Source organism: Pelophylax lessonae, assembly GCF_965119305.1.
Source record: "Pelophylax lessonae genome assembly, chromosome: 6".
Lineage (NCBI taxonomy): Eukaryota > Metazoa > Chordata > Amphibia > Anura > Ranidae > Pelophylax > Pelophylax lessonae.
The window spans coordinates 157796644-157815446 of NC_138773.1; the positions used below are offsets into that span (position 1 = coordinate 157796644).

At 43.2% G+C, this 18803-nt stretch overlaps 1 protein-coding gene across 1 annotated transcript in view; it reads right to left on the reverse strand.

The window, feature by feature from the left end:
• The window catches only part of LOC309557993 (uncharacterized protein), a gene marked incomplete at both ends in the record, with an annotated part of 120458 nt that overhangs the window by 36773 nt on the left and 64882 nt on the right, over positions 1 to 18803 (reverse strand). The window contains 2 exons of the mRNA XM_082260901.1: positions 14419 to 14569; positions 14664 to 14729. Coding sequence (XP_082117027.1) covers positions 14419 to 14569; positions 14664 to 14729 — 217 coding nt within the window. The remainder of the gene's footprint in view (positions 1 to 14418; positions 14570 to 14663; positions 14730 to 18803) is intronic.

Here is an 18803-nt window from a genome sequence, read left to right on the forward strand (position 1 = left end):
TTACAGCGCTGTCTTGACAAACAGGAAGTCTTTTGGCTGGCTGCCCAGGAAGAAAGGAGGCGGCTCCGCCCCTCTGCACGCCTTCCGGCGCCTCCCCTAGCTCCACGAGGTGTTTGGATCACCTCAAACATGGCCGCCCCCATGCTGGAGACACGAGGCTACGCCAAAATGGCGGCTCGTGCGATCCAGCAAAAAAAATGGCGGCGGCCTGTACTGAATAGCGGTGTGCTGCAGGGCACACAACACTCTCTCTGCATGGGGATTTGGCGTGGTTGGCGGTACCGGCCCTGGCGGACCGCATGGCCATTCGGGAGGCCTGCTAATAGCTGGAGATCTGATTAGGAAGGCAGTCTACATGTCCGTGGCTTCTGACTGGTAGGTAGCTTATTCTTATCACCGTAAGATTCCCAGAATGCCACAGATTATAATCTTTTTAACATGTATACAATTAGATTGTTAGCTCCCAAACCAAGCCTCTTGGCTTTTTGCACATAAAATCACACTCAAAGTAGGAGGATCTGTGTCATTTATAGGATAGAGGGGAACTCTATCTTACCATACAGAGAGGGGCCCGCGTTCACCACAAGACCCGTCAGGGGAAAAGGGGGAACATACTACTCACCATACCGGAACCAGGCGGGCACCAACTCCTGACAGTACCCCTCTCCACCGGGGCGGGAGGGCTGTCGACCGATATGGACGCCGTGACTCATGGTCTTTGGCGTTTCAGCGAGACGTTTAACTCGCGGGGTCAGTCCTTTAATGGGACTTTGTCGCGGCCGACCCAGCGCGGAGCTATGGCCTGCACGCGCTCGTAGGCTGAACTGGGGTGACCACCGGATCTCAACATCCAGCCCATCGCCCAGTTCAGCTTTCTTGCTTGAAGATCTCACAGGAACACTGGAGAAAAAAAGCTGTCTAAAAAATCCTTTAAGAAAAAAATCTTGCCAGGACCTAAGATCCCAGCAAGGTATCTAGGTCCTTACTCCTAACTAGACAGAAAATAACTGATTTGCTGAGGCAGAGAGAGAGAGGATATACCCTCTGGGACTGCCCCTAGGGTGTGGCCAGAGCTTTTTAATTTCCTGTCTAGTCCTGCTCCTGTGGAGGCAACATAACCCGAAGGTGGTGTATCACCGAGGACTACGTCTGTCAATGAGCGCTAGAGAAAATAAGTTTAATTAAATAGTCCTCAATCTAGTGTTGGGTGAGTAAATTCCAAATAAAATAGTACTTAGTGAAGTGCAAAGTGAGTAGCTGAACAATCTGACTTCTAAATCATAAGAAGTATAAGAAGTGCAGCTGTATCACGAGAAACACTCTTCAGCAGGTAGGTGGCATCTTTTCACATTGGCTCACAATGGCACACGTTTCGCCACACTCCCCGGATTACATCATTTGTGATGAAATGCAAGGGGGAGAGTCGACGTTCATGACATCATAATGGACCTTGAAACCCGGAAGTGGCCCGCGTCAGCCCCAGGACTGAATTTGAATTTATATGCGCTCATGTTTTTATGTTTGGGAGTATATCTCTTTATTTTAATAAACCATTGAAGTTTTTTGGATTTACACTATGTGGTCTTTTGGCTTTCTCTTTATTAGTCCATATTTCTGGAATGATGCTATATGTAGACCCCGCTGGGATGAAAATATGGTACCTGCTATACAGGACACCAGGAATAGGACCTGGATGGGAATATGTGCCCCTTTGTTTGTGTTGTGATACCTTTAGGGGGATGAAAAGTATTCAGGGTATCTCACCTATGCAGGGTGAGGGGTTCCAGGTTGGTCCTGTAAAAGGGGAAAACTTACTTGCAGTTTCCCCAAGATTGCTAAGTCCTTTTTATGGGACCAGGAATTCAGAGACTCAGTGAGATTATGGGTGGGAAAGAGCCTCCAAACATACTACAGGCCTCATGGTCTCCTTGGTGGTTAACCCACCTGCAGAAGAGGTCTGAAAAGGGCAAGGAAGCATTAAGCATGTGTCAGTGAGGTGACATGGAACAGGAAATGTTTGCAGGAAGAGCTGAGTTCTGTTCATGGACAAAAAGGAGTGATAAATATGTAAAGATACCAATCTCATATATACACTCACCCTGCGCTTCAACAGATACAAGATGGCACACAAGTAAAATAAATAGTAAAGACCTGACGTCAAAAGCAGCTGCTATAAAACAAATAGTCAACAACAAAGGTGTCCGATAATATTAAATGCAAAAGTAATACAATCAAACACTAGCAGCGCTATATAGGCGGACTGTAGTATACAAACAAAAGTTCTTCAACATTCAGATGGGTATTTCAGGTCCTGAAGTGGGTAGGTTAAACACAGTCCTTTATAACAGGAAGGGTGTGAGGGGTCCTGACTGCAGCACCAGACTTCCACCACCACTTTGTGCACCCCCCCTATTCTTAAAACTCACCAGATGACAGTGAATCAAGATCCTTCAAAGTTTTCCACCACTTGGCTAAAACGTTGGACACTGGACCCACTTTTCCTCTATTATCCACACAATCTCCTCCGTTTCCAAAGACCATGTAAGTGAACAAAGTGGGGCAACAATAGTGTAATTCCGCCAATGACGTTTATTAAAACACACAGCAAACAACACAATGTAGCCCCTCTCCCCTCAGGATGTCTACTTACAGGAGGAAGCATATAGTGAAGGCATTGAGTGGAAGTATAAAATCCGCTGGAAAACTCTGTCCCAAAATTATGGGATCTGGGATGAGCTCCGGCGTGTCTGTAGGTGTCCTATGCGACTGCGCACAACGGCCCTGACGCGTTTCGTCTTCCGACTTCAACAGAGAGCCTGTGTGCGCGGCGCGGTCGTGGGCTATTTATACTGACGCCGGCGCGTGCGCACTCGCGCCCAATCAAGCGTCACCCGGAAGTCAAACTGCAATGAGCATTTCCGGTAGTGACCACTTCCGGCGTGCATCCTCGCTCCGCCCAGAATCACGGCGCGGGACACGCGTCAGACCGGAAGTGCGTCACTGATGTAAACATCCGGTCGGCTTCAATGACAATAACACAGGAAGTGATCTCCCTGCGCTAGTCAATCGTGTCTCACATCTCATATGCACGATGCTGACCCCATCTATGCATGAGGGAGTTGTCATCTAGCCGAATCCTTAAGCCAAATCACAGGAAATCCAGAATACTTAGCCTCAGTTTATAATTTTTAAAAGCATAAAAGCATAAATAAATTACACTGAATGCCATTCACCGTACATAAAATATATGTCATTATTAAATAAACATGTATAAAACTCATTCACAGTCTCATGAAAATGAGTATATGATTAAAATTAGAAATGAAATTGATATGATAAGAATTCACATGCCTAGTAAACACAACTAAATTAATAAAATAAATTTAAAAACTCCCAATTGTGGGGCTAGATACCACAATTATATTTATCTAAAAAATAAATAGAATTCAAAATTATGTGCGGATATAAATTAACATACACCAAAATGAAGCTCATAGTTCTGTGGTGGTCTGATGAACCACCATTAATAGAAGGTTATTATCAAAAACACTTGTATGTTACTGATTAATACGAATAAACAAAGAAAGGCCCTTAGATCAACCGATACAGTATGTTTACACTGCTCTAAAGAGATGGATATGTTGTACCCAGACATCAATAATTGCTAATAAAGCAGTTGATGTCTAGGTCAACGTTGAGTTCCTTAGGGTGCAGGGAGTCCGTCTGGTAAATCCAATTTGTCTTGCGTTTCGATATTTCGCGGACCATGTTGGATCCCCTCCAAATTGGATCAACCTTCTCCACACCCCAAAACTTCAACATAGTTGGATCTTTGTTATGCACGTTTCGAAAGTGTAAGGATAAATTGTGATCTTTGAAGCCATTTCTAATATTGGTAATGTGCTCCGAAATCCTAACAGATAATGTGCGTTTTGTCCTTCCAATATACAGTAAGTTGCAAGGGCATTGTATGCAGTACACAACGTGTGTGCTGCTACAGGTGATTAGATCTTTAATTACAAAAGTAAGTCCATTTGATGGAGAAGAGAAACTTGTGAAGTTTCTTAAATGAGCATTAACCTGTTTACAGGACTTGCACCTCCTACATGCAAAAAAGCCTGTAGTATTGTCCCAGAACATCTTCGGTCTTACAGGGGGGTCCAATACTTTTTTGACCACCTCGTCACCGAACGTGGGTCCCCTTTTGTATATGAAGGTTGGGCGCTCAGGAAGGAATTCTCTCAAGACTTTGTCCATACAAAGAACGGGCCAGTGTCTATTCACAATATCTTCTACCTCTCGGTATTGGGCACTGTACTGAGAGATGAAGCTCCATTCATGTGTTTGCGTTCTTACTTTAGCGGAGTCTTTCAAACATTCCTCTTGGGACAAAGTGCCTATTTCCCTTATGGTGTTATCGAGTTTGGTCTCTTGATAGCCTTTTTCCAAAAACCTCTGTTTGAGAACTAGAGACTGTGTCCTATAGTTCTCATCAAGGGTACAATTCCTTCTGACCCGAAGGAACTGTCCCCTGGGGATATTAGATAACCATTGTTGGTGATGCCCACTCTGGACAGGGAGATATCCATTTCGGTCGGTGGGCTTGAAGTAAACTTGTGTCTTCAGCCCACCTTCCAAGAGGGATATCTCCACATCCAGAAAGTGGATCCTCTCTCGGCTCCAATTGAAGTCCAATTTTATGTTGTTCCGGTTATCATTCAATTTATCACAGAACAATTGTAGGGAGGACTCCGAACCAGCCCACAAGAAGAACAGATCGTCAATGTATCTGCGATATAAAATAAGCTCTTCATGTTGGGCTGCGTAGATAAACCTATCTTCCCACTCGCCCATGAAGATGTTGGCCAAACTCGGAGCGAATTTGGCCCCCATGGCTACCCCTCTCTGCTGCTGGTAAAACACTTGATCAAACCAGAAATAATTTCTAGCTAGACAAAAGTCTAGTACATCCCTCAAAAACCGTTTTTGAATATCTGGGATGTCATCCCGTTTGCTAAATGCCCAGTTGAAAGCCAGTAAAGCATCGTCATGTTGTATGATTGTATATAAGGAGGAGACATCACCAGTGACCAAGAAGATGTCTTGATTAATCGGTAACTGCACCTCTCTTAGTGCTAACAAAAACGCTTTGGTGTCTCGCAAGTAGGATTTCAGTTGGAGTACACTAGTTTGTAAGAAGGAGTCAAGGTACTCTCCAAGCCTTGCTGTGACCGACTGAATACCATTCACAATCGGTCTCGCTGGAGGGTTAACCTGGTCCTTGTGGACCTTAGGTAGCGTATAAATGGTTGGAATACGGCTAAAGCTGGGTACCAGGTATTGTTTCTCCTTCTTAGTTAAAATATAATTCTCATATCCACTTCTTACCAATGTCCCCAACTCACGTCTATATTGTACGGTAGGATCAGTTGGTAAGATCCTATATGTGTCCTTGTCAGATAACATTGTGGAAAGTTGGGTGAGGTAGTACTCCTTCTTAAGCAATACCACCCCCCCTCCCTTATCCGCCGGACGTACAATGACGTCTTTTCTTTTTTCAAGGGCCTCCAGCCCCTCTTGGATGTGCCTTGGATTCACACCCTTTTTGTTGGGAATTTCCCTCAGGTCCTTAATTACGAGGTTCTTGAACACCTCTATATGTTGGTTGGATGACTGTTGGGGGTTAAAAAGTGATTTATTCTTGAGACCACTATCAGTTCCCACTGTATAGTTGGCCAAACCAGCTTTAGGGGCTCCTATCACTCTTGCGGGGTTCAGATAATATTTTTTAAGGTTAATCTTCCTTACAAACATGTGCAAGTCTATATATACGTTAAATTTATTAACGGGCCTTTGCTTAGCACACTTCAAGCCAGCATGTAGAATGTTGATTTCTTTATCGGTTAGGGATACTTCCGCCAAATTATAAATTCCGTCTAATCGCTGTCCAGTCTTCTTTTTTTGTTCCCTGCGTCCTGCTCTACATCCTCTCGAGGTCGATCTCTCATAGGGGGCTGTAGATCCGATTGTGGCCTCCAATGAGGGTTGTATACTCCCTGCGATTGTGGAGGGCCCCAATATTAGAGGATCCTCTAACTCAATATAGTGAGTATAATCCCCCTCCCCCAAACCCTCCCCGCCCTTTTCCGTGGAGGGGGGGAAGAGGCAGGGGCGGGAGAAGGGGCCACAATCGGATCTACAGCCCCCTATGAGAGATCGACCTCGAGAGGATTTAGAGCAGGACGCAGGGAACAAAAAAAGAAGACTGGACAGCGATTAGACGGAATTTATAATTTGGCAGAAGTATCCCTAACCGATAAAGAAATCAACATTCTACATGCTGGCTTGAAGTGTGCTAAGCAAAGGCCCGTTAATAAATTTAACGTATATATAGACTTGCACAAGTTTGTAAGGAAGATTAACCTTAAAAAATATTATCTGAACCCCGCAAGAGTGATAGGAGCCCCTAAAGCTGGTTTCAAGAATAAATCACTTTTTAACCCCCAACAGTCATCCAACCAACATATAGAGGTGTTCAAGAACCTCGTAATTAAGGACCTGAGGGAAATTCCCAACAAAAAGGGTGTGAATCCAAGGCACATCCAAGAGGGGCTGGAGGCCCTTGAAAAAAGAAAAGACGTCATTGTACGTCCGGCGGATAAGGGAGGGGGGGTGGTATTGCTTAAGAAGGAGTACTACCTCACCCAACTTTCCACAATGTTATCTGACAAGGACACATATAGGATCTTACCAACTGATCCTACCGTACAATATAGACGTGAGTTGGGGACATTGGTAAGAAGTGGATATGAGAATTATATTTTAACTAAGAAGGAGAAACAATACCTGGTACCCAGCTTTAGCCGTATTCCAACCATTTATACGCTACCTAAGGTCCACAAGGACCAGGTTAACCCTCCAGCGAGACCGATTGTGAATGGTATTCAGTCGGTCACAGCAAGGCTTGGAGAGTACCTTGACTCCTTCTTACAAACTAGTGTACTCCAACTGAAATCCTACTTGCGAGACACCAAAGCGTTTTTGTTAGCACTAAGAGAGGTGCAGTTACCGATTAATCAAGACTTCTTCTTGGTCACTGGTGATGTCTCCTCCTTATATACAATCATACAACATGACGATGCTTTACTGGCTTTCAACTGGGCATTTAGCAAACGGGATGACATCCCAGATATTCAAAAACGGTTTTTGAGGGATGTACTAGACTTTTGTTTAGCTAGAAATTATTTCTGGTTTGATCAAGTGTTTTACCAGCAGCAGAGAGGGGTAGCCATGGGGGCCAAATTCGCTCCGAGTTTGGCCAACATCTTCATGGGCGAGTGGGAAGATAGGTTTATCTACGCAGCCCAACATGAAGAGCTTATTTTATATCGCAGATACATTGACGATCTGTTCTTCTTGTGGGCTGGTTCGGAGTCCTCCCTACAATTGTTCTGTGATAAATTGAATGATAACCGGAACAACATAAAATTGGACTTCAATTGGAGCCGAGAGAGGATCCACTTTCTGGATGTGGAGATATCCCTCTTGGAAGGTGGGCTGAAGACACAAGTTTACTTCAAGCCCACCGACCGAAATGGATATCTCCCCGTCCAGAGTGGGCATCACCAACAATGGTTATCTAATATCCCCAGGGGACAGTTCCTTCGGGTCAGAAGGAATTGTACCCTTGATGAGGACTATAGGACACAGTCTCTAGTTCTCAAACAGAGGTTTTTGGAAAAAGGCTATCAAGAGACCAAACTCGATAACACCATAAGGGAAATAGGCACTTTGTCCCAAGAGGAATGTTTGAAAGACTCCGCTAAAGTAAGAACGCAAACACATGAATGGAGCTTCATCTCTCAGTACAGTGCCCAATACCGAGAGGTAGAAGATATTGTGAATAGACACTGGCCCGTTCTTTGTATGGACAAAGTCTTGAGAGAATTCCTTCCTGAGCGCCCAACCTTCATATACAAAAGGGGACCCACGTTCGGTGACGAGGTGGTCAAAAAAGTATTGGACCCCCCTGTAAGACCGAAGATGTTCTGGGACAATACTACAGGCTTTTTTGCATGTAGGAGGTGCAAGTCCTGTAAACAGGTTAATACTCATTTAAGAAACTTCACAAGTTTCTCTTCTCCATCAAATGGACTTACTTTTGTAATTAAAGATCTAATCACCTGTAGCAGCACACACGTTGTGTACTGCATACAATGCCCTTGCAACTTACTGTATATTGGAAGGACAAAACGCACATTATCTGTTAGGATTTCGGAGCACATTACCAATATTAGAAATGGCTTCAAAGATCACAATTTATCCTTACACTTTCGAAACGTTCATAACAAAGATCCAACTATGTTGAAGTTTTGGGGTGTGGAGAAGGTTGATCCAATTTGGAGGGGATCCAACATGGTCCGCGAAATATCGAAACGCAAGACAAATTGGATTTACCAGACGGACTCCCTGCACCCTAAGGGACTCAACGTTGACCTAGACATCAACTGCTTCATTAGCAATTATTGATGTCTGGGTACAACATATCCATCTCTTTAGAGCAGTGTAAACATACTGTATCGTTTGATCTAAGGGCCTTTCTTTGTTTATTCGTATTAATCAGTAACATACAAGTGTTTTTGATAATAACCTTCTATTAATGGTGGTTCATCAGACCACCACAGAACTATGAGCTTCATTTTGGTGTATGTTAATTTATATCCGCACATAATTTTGAATTCTATTTATTTTTTAGATAAATATAATTGTGGTATCTAGCCCCACAATTGGGGGTTTTTAAATTTATTTTATTAATTTAGTTGTGTTTACTAGGCATGTGAATTCTTATCATATCAATTTCATTTCTAATTTTAATCATATACTCATTTTCATGAGACTGTGAATGAGTTTTATACATGTTTATTTAATAATGACATATATTTTATGTACGGTGAATGGCATTCAGTGTAATTTATTTATGCTTTTATGCTTTTAAAAATTATAAACTGAGGCTAAGTATTCTGGATTTCCTGTGATTTGGCTTAAGGATTCGGCTAGATGACAACTCCCTCATGCATAGATGGGGTCAGCATCGTGCATATGAGATGTGAGACACGATTGACTAGCGCAGGGAGATCACTTCCTGTGTTATTGTCATTGAAGCCGACCGGATGTTTACATCAGTGACGCACTTCCGGTCTGACGCGTGTCCCGCGCCGTGATTCTGGGCGGAGCGAGGATGCACGCCGGAAGTGGTCACTACCGGAAATGCTCATTGCAGTTTGACTTCCGGGTGACGCTTGATTGGGCGCGAGTGCGAACGCGCCGGCGTCAGTATAAATAGCCCACGACCGCGCCGCGCACACGGGCTCTCTGTTGAAGTTGGAAGACGAAACGCGTCAGGGCCGTTGTTCGCGGTCGCATAGGACACCTACAGACACGCCAGAGCTCATCCCAGATCCCATAATTTTGGGACAGAGTTTTCCAGCGGATTTTATACTTCCACTCAATGCCTTCACTATATGCTTCCTCCTGTAAGTAGACATCCTGAGGAGAGAGGGGCTACATTGTGTTGTTTGCTGTGTGTTTTAATAAACGTCATTGGCGGAATTACACTATTGTTGCCCCACTTTGTTCACTTACATGGTCTTTGGAAACGGAGGAGATTGTGTGGATAATAGAGGAAAAGTGGGTCCAGTGTCCAACGTTTTAGCCAAGTGGTGGAAAACTTTGAAGGATCTTGATTCACTGTCATCTGGTGAGTTTTAAGAATAGGGGGGGTGCACAAAGTGGTGGTGGAAGTCTGGTGCTGCAGTCAGGACCCCTCACACCCTTCCTGTTATAAAGGACTGTGTTTAACCTACCCACTTCAGGACCTGAAATACCCATCTGAATGTTGAAGGACTTTTGTTTGTATACTACAGTCCGCCTATATAGCGCTGCTAGTGTTTGATTGTATTACTTTTGCATTTAATATTATCGGACACCTTTGTTGTTGAGTTCTGTTCATGACTGAGACATAGCCGAGCTGTGATGACCATTTCTTTGGACCCCCTGATGCTGGTTGGGACTTTAAAACCCTGGTATCGGACAAGCTTTACTGGTGTTGAGCCGAGGTTTTATGAACTGATTTTGTTTTGTCTGCTGAAGAAAGCAGACCACATGAGCTAGCTGCAGAGTGCTTTACAGATCCAGAGTCCTGATCCACTCATCTGAATACAGTATTATTACAGGAAGATCTTAAGAAAATAGGGGTTGGGCAGCTGCATGGCAGATGAGGTTCAGTTCCATATGTTCATGTACAAATAACAGATTAGGAGGGGATTTCCTGGGAGAATCAGTGAAGGAAAAGGATCTTGGAGTATTTGAAGATCACAAAATTAGTAATAGCATGCAATTCTAACAAAGCTAGCAAAATTATCTTATGCATTAAAAAGGGCATTCGTTGGCCTCATTGCAAACATGACTTATCTTGAATATGCAGTTCTGTTTTGGTCACTATTCCTCAGCAAAGATGTTGTTGAATTATAAAGAGTTCAGAAGATGGCAACAAAATTATGGACCTCAGCTTTGAGGATCTATTACATAGATTACAGTTTTTTACTCTGGAGATGAGCCATTTAAGAGGGAATATGATTACAAGGTATAAATATATCAGTAACTAGGTTACAAGGTATAAATTACAAGGTTACAGTTACAAGGTATAAATATATCAGTTATAAATATATCAGTAATCAGTGACTTCAGTAACTGTTTTAAACTGTAATAAACTCAAAGAATCCTGAAAAGGACAGGCAGCCACAATTTGAGGTTAGAAGAAAAGAGGTTTAACCTTAGATTCCACAAAGGGTTCTTTACTGTTTGATCAGTAAAAATGTGGAACTCCCTCCCCCCGGAAGTGGTACTAGCTGAGAGTGTCAACAACTTCGAAAACTTTTAAATGTCTTCCTCAGGAAGTAGAATATACAGGGAACAGAATAAAAAGCACACACACATATGTTTAACTAGGATTTGTCCTTTTCCAAACCTTTTAAAATATGTAACTAGCCTAATTTAAAAAGAGTTAAGATTTTATCCATCCTGAGGTTTTCTGTAGTAACTAATGTGGTCGCCTTTTTGGTAAGCAATTGGAAAGCAATTTATATCCTTCCTTAGCTGCCATTATCTGGGCCTGTAAGTGTACATAAGTATATACTGCAATCACTGAATAGTTTATTGCTCAGAGCTTGTTGATTACTTCCAGGGTGAACTCACCTTCCATGGTATAGCTGGGAAATGTAACCATTTCCCACGAATCAATGTAGCCCTACGTCGGCTCAGAGAAGTGGTTGTACTGGGATGATGCCTGCAGCTAGAAGCATCAATCCAGTACCAGGCGGTTGGCTTTCATGTGATAACAGCTGATACGCTGGGACCATTATCCCAGTGAGCGGGAGAGGACGCCCCCCTTCACCTTCCACGGCTCTGCCCGCCGGCTGATTGGAGTTCCGAACAAAGCCAAATTCGGCTTTGATTTGGTCTTCGGCGGCTAAAGGCACCAAACTTAAAAAACTGTCAGTATTCAAAAATGCCGATTTCAGTATTTTGAATACATTAAAGTGCAGTGGAGGGGGTCTAGGGTCTTTTAGACCCCCGATCCTACTATATTTACATATTTACATTGCTTGTGACAGCAATAAAAGTGATCAGCTTTGTATATTTTTTTTTAAACTGTGCTAAAATTTAAAAAATGTATAAAATAAATAGGAAAAAAAAATGTAAACAATTTTAAAGCGCCCCCCGTCGCCAAGAGCTTACCCACAAAAGAAAACGCAACTTAAGTCATGCCCACAAATGAAAGCAGCGTTCATACCACACATCACTGTGTGGTATCGCCGCGATCGCCAGAGTAAGAGCGATAATTCTAAAAAAAGAGCTACTCTGTAACTCTAAACTGGTAACCATTAAAAAAATTTTAATCAGCACCTATGGAGTTTTTTATGTACTGTAGTTTGTCGCCATTCCGTGGGTGTGCGCAATTTTAAACCGTAACATGTTAGGTATCTATTTACTTGGCGTGACATCATCTTTCACAATGTACAAAAAAATGGGCTAACTTTACTGTTTAGTTTTTTTAAATGCAGTGAAATGTATTTTTTCCAAAAAAATGGCATTTAGAAGACCACTGCGCAAATCCCGCATGACAAAAAATATATTGCTAAAAATATATATAATGTTTGGGGGTTCTACGTAATTTTCTAGCTAAAAATACAGATTTTAACTTGTAAACAACATGTGTCAGAAATGGGCTTGGTCCAGAAGTGGTTAAAGCTGCGCATTGGTCACAACTATTTTTATTCAAATTTGTTTCTCAATAACTACAAAGGATATAAATTCACTTTGTCTGAAATAAATGACTTTGCAACTGTAATCTTACGACCTTGAAAAGTAGTTGCAAATGTATAACTGTGGTGCGCATATCCTGTGCAGGAAGCAGAGCTGTGGGAGGGGCCAAACAGAGCCACCCACAGTAGACTGCCTGTAAAAAAACTACAGGAGGGGCAGAGACAAGACCAGTCACCCTGGGCACAAGGGGAGAGAGAAAACAACAATGGCTGGTGTTGATTACAGGAAACTCTTGCACAGAGGTACAGTTTAACCCTGGATTACTGCACAAATCTGGTAGAAATACACAAAGCACAACAAGATTTAAGAAAGAATACACTTGCCTCTGGTATTTAGGCAATATTGGCTTATACTGGAGTTCACTTTTAATAAGATAGAAGAAACATTTTTAAAGGAATAGGAGTGGCTAAAGTAGGCACAGATTCTCCTGGTAATACCCAAGATCTTTTTTTTTTTTCAGTTCTCACTGGTTTTGTTTTCCGTCTTTTGGATGGTTTTGTTTTCAAACTACATTTATTGATGTGACAGGAAGCATCTGTTAACCTGCCCTGGCATAGGTCATGTGATTTCTGCTTCATCAGCTTCTATCACCTGATAAGATTACCGGTGTTTAAGACTCCCAAAAGGCGATGCTAGACCCATTTTATCCTGGGTCTAGGGATCTGGTGAGTCATAACTGCGCAGGGGGAAGGGGTGCACTGAGTGGAGACAGGCAGTCTCATTTGCATTGAGTGTGTACAGCTCATTGGAAGGATATTCAATCGTTCCAAACTTTCCAAAGAAGGTGGAATACAGCCAAAATGCTCACTCCAATCAAGGGTACAAAACACAAGAAATACCCCCAATGTGTAAAACCACATTAAAAATTCATCTTTTTATTTTAAATTGCACTTACGTGGTTCACAGTTTCCCCACATCGTGACGTGTACCCAAACATCCAGCCTTATGTCATATGTAGACTTTATTTGCACTGTTTAAATTTTAATTTTATTTATTACACATTATAATGATGTTATTTGTTGTATTTGCATAAGAAAGAAGTGCACTGAAGATCTGGTCACATGCATATCTGTTACTCTTTTCTTATGTGGACTTTATATGCAGTTGGAATTGTAATGTTATTTCTCACGCATGGTATATGTTAATGATATTATTTGGTGCATTTGCATTTTCATATTTTTAGATTTAATCTAGTGCTACACTTTCTACATTTATCAACCCACATGTCTCTTCTACAAAGAAAACTCAGCTGGTGGAAGTGTTTCTGGCACACTGTTACTCTTTCACAAAAAAAGGGTGGACATACCTTATGGTCCACAAGGAAATCACTGAGCCACATCCTTCCAGCAAAGTCTGTGTACTGGGGTGGGGGTGCAGGCAGACATAGAGAATTGTGACTTCGCTGTGTTCAGCCTTACGTGCCAATAACAACTCACACCTCTCACAGGTCCAGGACAAACTATTAGATTATAATCTGACATTGAATCCAAGTAAGTGTCAGGCTACTTGGGGCACTGAGTAGGAGAAGGTACCCGAAAACAAGAAAGGTTAAGGCCAGCATGGCTTGGTCCGCTCTTCAAACCAGGGACAGCTGGTTACTACGGAAAATTTGTACACATCTATAGTGCCTTGACCGAATCCCTGAACTAACCAAGAATAAACTTTCTAAGCCAGTTTAATAAATGCTAGAGTGTTTGAAGGCCTTCCAGGTCTTGAATGAGGCACTTGCAAGTGTTTCTGTACTTGATTGGATTTCATTGATCAGTTTCTGGTGTAACCTGGTGCTCCAGGCTATGGCTTTGTTGTGGTCTTGAGCTTGGTTGATTGGTCAAGGGAGAAACACCCTATTCTTACCCATATTGTCTACTTATTCAGTTACAAATGTATTTACTCATCATTATGAAGGGTTATTGACTTCATCTAGAGGCCTACATTATCAGATAGCAAATATTTTTCAGCTCTTGAAACATTTTGCATACATGTGTATTGCAAGTAAAAGGTCAAACATTGCAAATATATCTATATAAAACTTACCCAAAGAAAAAAAGCAGGCAACATAAAAGCGTTGTTAAGCAACCTGAGGTATATTCAGTTTTTGTGACACATGGCAGATTGCAGGATGGACAGACAGTCTGGGCAGGGATATCTCTAAGTTCAGTTTTCAGAATGGTATTCGGCACAAGCACTATTTAAAATATAATAACAAAAGAATTAGTAACATGTTTCAGTTGTACATATGTACTCATTACACACAATCTGATGATAAAAAGCAAACTCACCTGTCTGGGTCTGAAATGCTGATTCATTATAGGGTGGTGGTGGTGGATAGACTAGTGAATTCCAACCTTGGATAGTAAAAAAGAAAGCCAATTATAAGCAATCTTTTCTATTCTATCACTTTTGACTTATAGAGTTTAATTTAAAACATCCTTTCCTATACATGGGATTACAGGATGAACAGAAACAAATTTTTTTTTTTCCAATAACACCATTATGATATATACTGTATTCATTTTAGTTTTCTTCATATTTATATGGCAATTTAGTAAATGGTCCCTGTTTTGTTTTACTGGCCTAGTACAGATGATTTGCCTGCTTTGACTCAGTCTTCAAGCAAAATAATTATATCATTAATTGCATCTTTGACAAAGTGAAATCTTCATGTCTGGGTCATTGGTGATGCTCATTATGTAACTGTGTGAAAGTGACATTATTGGTTATGTATTGCTACCCCTGTACTGTCCTCTTATTTGTCTCGACCTGTATAAGAACTTTGTACACTCAACCTAGTGTGTCAGAGAGGCTAAAGCACACAATACCACAGAAAATCACTAAAAGTATTATCTGACAACCAATAATACTGCCATGTCCAAGAAAATAGGCACTGAACCAGTTAGTAAAGGAAAACATAATATATTGTCACATGATATAGTGGGTAAAGAGGAAAGTATGAAAATGTATTAACAAAGGCAATAACACAATTTAGCATTATTAGAAATAAGGATTAGGAATACAATGGCACGTTGGGGAGATTTACTAAAACTGGTGCACACAAAACCAGCAGTCAGCTTCTACATTTTAGTTTCAAAGTTTAATTGAACAAGATGATGTTAGAAGATGATTTGTTACTATGCACAGCTGCACTAGATTCTGTGTGCACCAGTTTTAGCAAATCTCCCCCCTGATGTCCAGATCAGCATAAATAGTAACAAGGTCACCTGAAGTGCAGCATTGGGCAGAAATAAAGCTTGATTTACTGAATACAGGAGACTTTACTGCCAAAGTGCCCTAAGGGTGACTATTCTAGGCGTAGACCCACTGGATGTGCACTGGCCTTAAAAAATAAAAAAAATAAAAAAACGGCAAAGGATCAAAAATTACTTGCAGGATGGTTTTGCTGGAGGGGAAGTTATTGCCAGTTATTGCTATTGCCAGTAATTGTTGGGGCCCTTTAGGTAGATGTGTTGTGCTTAACAATGGTTTTAGAAAACCAGCATGCTGTAAAGATGCAGTCAAGGCGTGGTATAGGTGTGGTACAGGTTCATTGTAGATGTGGGTCAAATACAGTGACAATTCGGTATAACTGCAGTAAAGGCTTGGTGCGGGTGCAGTATAAGGCTGGTATATGTGCGGTATGAGTTGGATGCACTTGGTGTCCTGCTCTCAGTGGCTCAGTCTCTGCTAGCAGAGTCAATAATGGGCAGATGTGGACACTCACTGTTGAAGGGGTCCCCTCAGGTATCCCTGAAAGCCTCTGGTGATCAGCAGTGGAAAGCAGAGGGTGGGTGATGCTGTATTGTCTTTGGGTATCTCACTCTCAATTTCAGGTTAACATCCACACTGGCAGGGTTGCTATCTCTGTCTCTCTACCTGGACCCATGAGACAGAACTTTCCTGAGCAGTTTAAAAAAAAATCCTCTCCCCACCCCTCCTCCTGCACAGTATCTATTGGGACCTGTAATCCAAAGAGTCTATGGGTCCTATTATATGGCTGTTGTCCGAAACTACAACTCCCTGTATTCTCAGCGCTCATTGAAGTCATTGAAGACATTGAAGTCTAAGGGCTTGCTTGGCTTTTGAGTCTATGGGCTTGCTGACCAGAGGGGAGTGGTGCAGCAAAACATCAGTATCTCACCAGAAAGTTAAAGTAAACTGAGTGTTAAGATGGAAATGTATCCTTTTCCATGTTTATGTAGTCCTGCACCTGGCAACATACTCCCCCCACCTCCCCACCTTCAGAAATCTTTGGTCACCAAAGATGGGACGAAGTCCTTCAAACACATAATGTTCTTAGCAATAATGTAACTTAACCACCTCAAGTATGGACACTTTCATCCTCTTTCAGTACAGGCCATTTTTCAGCTTTCAGCACTGTCAAATTTTGAATGACAATAACTAGAGTTGAGCGGACACCTGGATGTCCGTGTTCGGTGGGTCCAGCCGAACTTGACCCGGACACCGAACCCCATTGAAGTCAATGGGAACCCGAACTTTCAGGCACTAAAATGGCTCTAAAAAATCAATGGAAAGGGCTAGAGTGCTGCAAATGGCAGCAAAATGTAGTTAAGAGCATGGCAAGTGCTCTGCAAACAAATGTGGATAGGGAAATAACTTAAAACAACAAAAAAAACCCAGAAAAATAAAACAGTTTTCTTCATCTGTGAAGGACGAGGCCCATATGGAGTAGGAGGGAGGTTGAGGTGGCGGTGGATGTAGCGTTGTAGGTGGAAGCGGCGGTGGAGGGGGACGAGGTAGCCAACACTGCTTTTTTTTAGTCATTTTAAATTAGGGTACACCCCAAAAGAGTGAGAAAGATCAAAAATATAACAATGGCTGGGTAAGGCCGGTATCCATCTCTATTCTGCACAAGGTACGGACAAGTCCTGTGGGATCCATGCCTGGTTCATTTTAATGAATGTGAGCTTGTCCACATTGGCTCTGGATAGGCGGCTGCGCTTGTCTGTGATAACGCCTCCAGCCGTGCTAAATACACGTTCAGATAATACACTGGCTGCAGGGCACGCCAGCACCTCCAAGGCGTAAAGGGCAAGCTCAGGCCATGTGCCCAATTTGGAGACCCAGAAGTTGAAGGGGGCAGACCCGTCATTCACTACATGTAGGCGTGTGCACACATACTGCTCCACCATGTTGGTGAAATGCTGCCTCCTGCTAAGACGTTCCATATGAGCTGCTGGTGCTGCGGTTTGTTGTGGCGTGCTGACAAAGCTTTTCCACATTTCAGCCATGCTAACCCTGCCTTCTGAGGTGCTGGCGGTGCCCTGGTTGCATTGGCGACCTCTTCCTCCTCCTCCTCTGCCTTGGCCTTGTGCTTCCACTGTGGCCCCGCTGTCAGGTGGGAATGCCAGCAGCATCGTGTCTACCAGCGTGCGCTTGTACTCGCGCATCTTGCGATCACGCTCCAGTGAGTGAATTAAGGACGGTACGTTGTCCTTGTAACGGGGATCCAGAAGCGTGGCCACCCAGTAATCAGCACACGTTAGAATGTGGGCAACTCGGCGGTCGTTGTGGAGACACTGCAGCATGTAATCGCTCATGTGTGCCAGGCTGCCCAGAGGCAAAGAAAGGCTGTCCTCTGTGGGAGGTGTATCGTCTGTGTCCTCTGTATCCTCCCAGCCATGCACCAGTGATGGCCATGAGCTGGCCTGGGTGCCACCCTGCTGTGAACATGGTTCCATCTCCTCCTCATCCTCCAGAACTGTGCCCCTGCTGGACAATTGTGTACCTGGCGTTTGTGGGTGCAGGAACCCACCCTCGGAGCCACTTGTGAATGACTGCCCTGAAAGCCTTGGAAATGATCCCTCTTCCTCCTCCTCCTCCTCCTCCTCCTCCTCCTCCTGTGCCACATCCTCTTCCATCATCGCCCGAATCGTTTTTTTTAAGGAGGCATAGAAGTGGGATAGTTAAGCTGACAACGGCGTCATCGGCACTGGCCATGTTGTTGGAGTACTCAAAACAGCGCAACAAGGCACACAGGTCTCGCATGGAGGCCCAGTTATTGGTGGTGAAGTGGTGCTGTTCTGCAGAGCGATTCATGCGTGCGCGCTGCAGCTGAAACTCCACTATGGCCTGCTGCTGCTCGCACAGTCTTTCCAGCATGTGCAAGGTGGAGTTCCACCTGGTGGGCACGTCACATATGAGGTGGTGAGCAGGAAGGCTGAAGTTACGCTGCAGCGCTGACAGGCGAGCAGCAGCAGGGTGAGAACGCCGAAAGTGCGCACAGATGGCCCGCACTTTCTGCAGCAGCTCTGACATATCGGGGTAATTTTTAAGGAACCTCTGCACCACTAAATTCAGCACATGCGCCAGGCAAGGGATGTGCGTCAAACTGTCTAGGCCCAGAGCTGCTATGAGATTTAAAACTGCCTGCTGTCGTTTACCCCTGGCTGTTCTGAAGTTGG